The sequence below is a fragment of the Cryptomeria japonica genome, chromosome 2 (assembly GCF_030272615.1).
Source record: "Cryptomeria japonica chromosome 2, Sugi_1.0, whole genome shotgun sequence".
NCBI classification, from domain to species: domain Eukaryota; kingdom Viridiplantae; phylum Streptophyta; class Pinopsida; order Cupressales; family Cupressaceae; genus Cryptomeria; species Cryptomeria japonica.
Genome location: NC_081406.1, coordinates 182,174,652 through 182,180,923, shown reverse-complemented (window position 1 = coordinate 182,180,923; position 6,272 = coordinate 182,174,652). Strand labels below are relative to the sequence as shown.

At 35.2% G+C, this 6,272-nt stretch overlaps 1 protein-coding gene across 1 annotated transcript; it reads right to left on the bottom strand.

The window, feature by feature from the left end:
• Positions 1-352: 352 nt before the first annotated feature.
• On the bottom strand, positions 353-1,493 carry LOC131053817 (berberine bridge enzyme-like D-1). The gene is made up of 3 exons (XM_059213680.1): positions 1,163-1,493; positions 650-1,115; positions 353-551 (listed from the first exon to the last, which is right to left on the bottom strand). Exons 1-3 carry the CDS (start codon positions 1,491-1,493, stop codon positions 353-355), a joined length of 996 nt encoding a protein of 331 aa, XP_059069663.1.
• Between the last annotated feature and the right edge of the window lie 4,779 nt (positions 1,494-6,272).

Below are 6,272 nucleotides of genomic sequence, written 5' to 3'. Positions count from 1 at the left end.
ATTAAATCCAATATCGATAAACAATTTTATATATGTTTATATTTTAACCAAAATTTATTAAAATAATATCCATAATTAAATTCAATATCATTAAACAATGAATGAATGTTTATATTTTAAAATCAAATTTATTAAAATACCATATTGTAGGATTCTATACACTAGTTAAATGCGAATGAAAAGCTAAGAGGAATTTATATTCTATCCAATATTACATTATTACATCATTATTGGAGGCACATTCACTATTCAGAGAATAGTTGTGTCGATTTATTAATGAATTTAATTCCTAAGGGCGAGAGTTTCTATCTTCTATGGAAATGAATATGGAAATCTAAGAAAGAGAAATAAATCAACTCTGACTGAGCGGGGGAATGCTCTGAGCATTCTTGAAAATATTGTTGGGATCGAATTTAGTCTTCACATGCACCAGCCTGAAGAAATTCACACCAAAATACTTTTCGCCCCACGCCTTTGCTTGCTGTACGGTGGAGGTTCCATTAGCAGATGCATGGCCCAAGTCGAGGTCTATGTAGTTGACGTAAGCAGCTCTGCGAGATTTTGAAACATAATGAGTCATATATTCGTACAGTTTTCCCAAGCCACAGACTATGCATCTTCGGAAGCGTCGTCCCAGTTGAGTACATACTGAATTTCGTATAAATAGCCTGCTCGATGGGGGAAGGGAATCCGAGTGGATGGTATCCTATTCATTACGCCTCCAAAGGGAGCCAATATCATTTGGCTGTCGGGCTTCTCTTCCATAATCTTCCATGCTTCCTGTAGGCCCGATGAAGAGATAGCGCTCTTCACATAATCGGACTTATTCTTGAAGTACCTTTTCGTGGAAAGATATCTGTTGAGGAGGTCGGCAGAATATCCGTTGGCCACAGCAGTCGAGATGACCGAGCCGATCCAGTCTGTCTCGTTACAATCGGCGGCGACCAGACCCATCTCAGGAAAGATCTCATTCACAAGTTTGAGGAGTTGAGGTAAAGGACCCAAATACATTCCATTGAAGGTAAGGCTAATAGGACTGCCTCCGAACACAAAGACACGGATATAGAGATCCTCGGGGGCAAACGGTTCAACAGATTGCCATCGTTCTACAAGCTCTGTCACGTTATCGTTTCCCGTCCTGTTGACATTAAACACTGATTACGGGAGGCACTTTGACAAGCCTTATCTGCCACGCCACAACCACGCCCCAGCTCCCTCCACCGCCGCCTCGGAGGGCCCAGAAGACATCTTCTCCTATCCCCTTTCTGTCCACCAATTTGCCATTGGCGTCCGCAAGCAGGCCATCCATAACGTGGTCTGCCGAGACGCCATATTTCCTTGCGAGTAACCCAAGCCCACCTCCACTCAAAGTCCCGCCCACGCCTACTGTCGGGCAGACTCCCGCAGGGAAACCGTAGAGCGAAGTCTTGTTTGCAATGGCGGAGTAGAGTTGGCCCAAAGTTGCACCGGACTCCACCTAAGCCGTCTTTCATTTCATATCCACCTCAACTCTTTCCAAGTTCATGACATCGATGATGACGAAATTGGGAGCCTCAGAAGTAGAGGAGAGACCCTTATAGCTGTGCCCTCCACTGCGCATCACGATCTGCCAGCCGTGTTGTATGGAGCACTGCACTGACTTGTGCAGTTGGTCTCTGCTCTCCGGAACAATCAAAGCGTATGGCTTCGGCACGCTTTCTTCCGCATAGCGCAGATTCTGCAGAGAGAATTCGAGGAGCGTGTAATAGTTGCTTGATGAAGAAGAGCTTTTGAACGTCACGTTTTCGATACCGTTTCCACTCAGACATGAGGTGAACGCTAGTGCAGTTGCATTTTGTGACGAGTATGCCACAACCGCAGCTCGGCCTCCCAAATTTACAAGCCACAACAATAGAAACAAACCAAACTTATGGTCCAAGACTGATCAAGTCAGTTATAATGTTCTTAATGCTGAAAGCCGATATCGGCCCTTATTTATAACCGAAAGTACGTAGGGAAACATCTTTCAAATTCAAATATTCCAGTCCACAGTAAAATCCTTCTAGAGGCTGCGGAAGTATTCGCTTACACTTATCAATGGGCGACTTTGTTGAGCACGTATGGAAACGACTTCCATATTCAAGTTTTCATGTGCGAAATAAAATCTTAGAGGCGACAGCACTTTGCCTGCGGTCTGAGTGGTGGTTTTTTTATCGCGTGCCCAGCACGCTTCATTCAGTCTTCCAATGTGTTCGTTATGTTATTGAATAGAAACTGAATTCGTTTACCATCTTCCGCTTAGAGTTACTGATCATCTTATAATGGCGTAATATCTGACGACATAAATTTATCTCATTTTTTATTCTTTCCTGGCTGCCCGCTTAATTACTTGGAATGTGTTGAATACTTTTAAACAAATTGAATATATTTGGAGTAAGTGTTAACGTTTTTTATTAGATAAATGAGAATAAGGGTCCTAATCATTTACAAGTATGGTCATAAGGTAAGATAGAATAGGTCTAAATGACTCATGGCAAAGTAACACTCGGCAAAGTAACAACTCCAATGAAATAGGATGCCTCCATAATCCAAAGGTTGACTGTACGAATGATCTAAAATATGTAAAACAACTTTTGAAGGTAGAGGTTTAAATATATTCAATTCAATCAAATAAATTGGAGGCAAAGCTGGTTTGTATGAAGTTTGTGGCACTGTTGTCTACTTTGATTAAGCAATGCACTAAATTACGAACAGTCACATAGTTATATTTGTATCAAAAATGAAAGGGAAGATTACGAATGTGAATTCAAATAAGCAACACATTGAAAGATTTCATAAAGGGGTTAAAGAAGGGATCCCAGAGTTTGAATAAGAAGGCACAAGGGCCCCCAAACCATAAATGAACATCAAAGACAACCTTCCAATCTTCAATAGAATAAAAAGGAACAACAAAGAAACCCTTTTTGTAAGGGCAAAATTCAATTTTCCTTCTCTAGTAGGTTACTATTGGTTTGAAATCTAACGGTTAAGTTCACTAAGACAAGGCCACAATTGATCAAATTTACACAGTAGACCTTTCTAAGAAACATTTTTCAACTTCCAAGACCTTCCCCCAAAAAACAACCGCATGGATGATAGAGCACATTAAATCGTATACCTCTCTACAATAAGAGCTCTAGTAGCAAAAGAAGCATGGAACTTAGTTGTAAATACAAAACCAATAGCATTACAATATATAGAAGGAGATCCCAAGTGAACAATGCTAGCCAAATAATTATTACTACTAAAAACTCGTTTTATGAGAAAAGACCCAATCGTTTTTTCGTACTATAAATAGTTCTTTTTGGTTCTTATAATTAATTGATTTCTAATGAACACTTGTTTTCATTTATTTCTCAATGCTAATGAGAAATAAAATTGAATAATTATTCATAATACATGTTAAACCTGATTTTAGTTAGCATATAAAACCTACAAAACCATCTCTATAAATCTAAAAAATTCATTTAAACATATAAACGTCATATGAACAATGGAAATACCATAGATCAACAAAACCCAATAGCTAAAAATAAGAGATCATTGCAATGTAAGAAAGGAAAGGAAACTTATTTAAGAGCTTGAGCCATATGAAACATATTAGCTCCATAACTCTCAAATAGGTTAGAGGCTTATCTTCTAGTGACTTTATGTAACCATGAGATAGACCCATGAATGCAACATAGACACCCCATTTTGTAGTTCAAACAGTTGGTGAACCTCCATGTGACCAGGATGTCCATACTCATCCAACATGAACAACATCTCACTACACATGACCACAAGGTAAAGGAACAAAACAGCCAAACAAGAGGATACATACATATCATAAAACTTCATGAAGATCCATAAGCATGAGATTCAAATGCCCAAAATAGACGACATTTACAATATCCATTGTTTCCAATCTCACAAGTCTGCAGAATAATGTTATCACACACAACATTCATTGAAGCTCCAAAATATTTCCAACAACCTTGAATTCCTTCTAAATGATTCCCACAAGCTTGCCAAGCTAAGAAACCAAAAATAGAGGAATACTCAAAATCAGTAACCTTCAGCTCTGAGACCAAATGTTGGGAAAGAAACAGGTTCAATACCAAAGATTGTGAAGATTAATCTCTATCCAATAAATTAATCAAATTATCATGTTCAAGGCTTGGATAGGAGCAACATGAAAATCTAAAACTCATATGAAATCTGAAAATTAACTTGCCTTAATTGTGGAAAACCTATGATTAGATCCTTCTTTATGATGTCAAAAATCAACTTGTTAACCATGCTTAATAATCTTATCTTATGTGAACTTATAATAGAAATAAATATTAATTAATATAAGCACAAGATAAAATAAATAAGGCATAGATAAACATCATAACATTCACACATAACATAGGATTTACGTGGACAAACCCTTGCAGGGAAACTCCACCAAGAAGAGAGGACAAGCTTGTTTTAACAACAATAAAAGTGCTTACAGTGCAATCACTTCCTTTCTTCTCTTTGCCTCCACCATAGAAGCACCTATGTAAATATGGACAACCTCCTTATGCCTCCCATTCATCATTCATTCCTATAGAAAAAACTACACTCAACCATTCAAGTCTACACCCAAAAGGCTATATTTATAGAATGGCAAGAGCTCCAAAACCAAAAATGAAGGTTCCCAGAGAAGACTGTTCATTACTCAGGAACACAACCCTTGGAATTCTATGATGGAGCTAGAAAAGACATTGGTTTAGCTTCCAATAACTTCCCTCCAACATGAACACCTATAATTGCAAGATAAACATTACATTAAATGTAATAAATGACTGGAAACCAAGAGATGCCTGTGGCCTCTTCGATACTCCTACTTGGAGAATCCCATAGGTCACTCTTTTTCCAGTTTTTTAATTCATTAAATATATTATTCTAGACATCCATAAGTGGAGAAAATAATATTACATATTTGTGTTCACAACCTACTTTTACCGCTACTAGTGTAACCCATCACCTCTTATGAATGTATTACAAATAATGGTGAGAATTAAATATTACAAATAATTTTTCCAATACATCCTAAGTGACTTAGGAAACTCTCTACGGATGTTGGAACCATGTCATAGGATTTACAAGGTAGATGGCACCTTAATTCGAACATTATTCACTATTATATATATGATTTTCTCATATGTGAAAGGAATTAGTAACTGAGCAAAACTATCCTTTGGGAATGTTTTCTACAGGATTGTCTAGTTCTAATTTAGGTTACTAAATGAAAGATAATATTTCTTGATATAGTTGATGGATTATTTTTAGTTACTATGCAAATTTACAGTCTTGTAGATATCCCTTTATGAATTATATCTCCATGCAAAAAAAGTTTATATCTTGGAGATAATATGTTGTCCCTAAATTAACATTTGTTTTACTTGTTGACAATATTATTTAGTTGGTGACATAGTAATATATATTTTTTGAAAAGTTTTAAGAATAATATTTTTAAAGCTTGTGCATGTAATTTCTTCAAGTATACATAGATATTTGAAAAACAATTTTTTTTTTTTTTTGTTCATTTCCTATGTATCTCTTTTGATACATGTACATATATTATTTTTATTTTTTGTGTGTATCTAAATGTCTTTCTCTTTCTTATATTTTTTATCCTATTGAATATGCATTTTTATTGAATGTTTTAAATGACCAAAATATTATCAAAATACTTATTTTACCTTCTTCTATTTTATAGTAGATTATGTCCTAATAATATGCATGACTCATGCTCTTCATTTCTACTAAATCTTATAAGAGATTTCTCAATATTATAATTTAGAATTCAAGTTGCATATAAGAAAAACACTTAAATAGATATAAATGTGTTTAATTTCCTAAATGATATGAAATATATTATCTTTATTAGTAGATATTATTAAGTATATTTTGTAATGAACTACTATAACAAGTACTAAATGTTTTTTTTAAGAGTATATATAAAAGATATGGTTTTTTTGACAACTATTATATAACATCATTTCTTTTCAATTTTAGTATATTGTTTTCTAAGAAAATGTTAGAGTAATTGGGTCTTTACTTGATTAATTCAACATTATTTGTTTAATTCTTTAAGTTCCCAATTATCTTTTTACACTTAAGCTAACTTTAGGTGCATACAATTAGTTATTTTAATTAATTATTATGTGCAAACCTAGGTTTTCCCTTTTAGGGTTTCTTGACCTATTAAAGGTTGAGTTCTTTCTTTTCATTGTATGAAG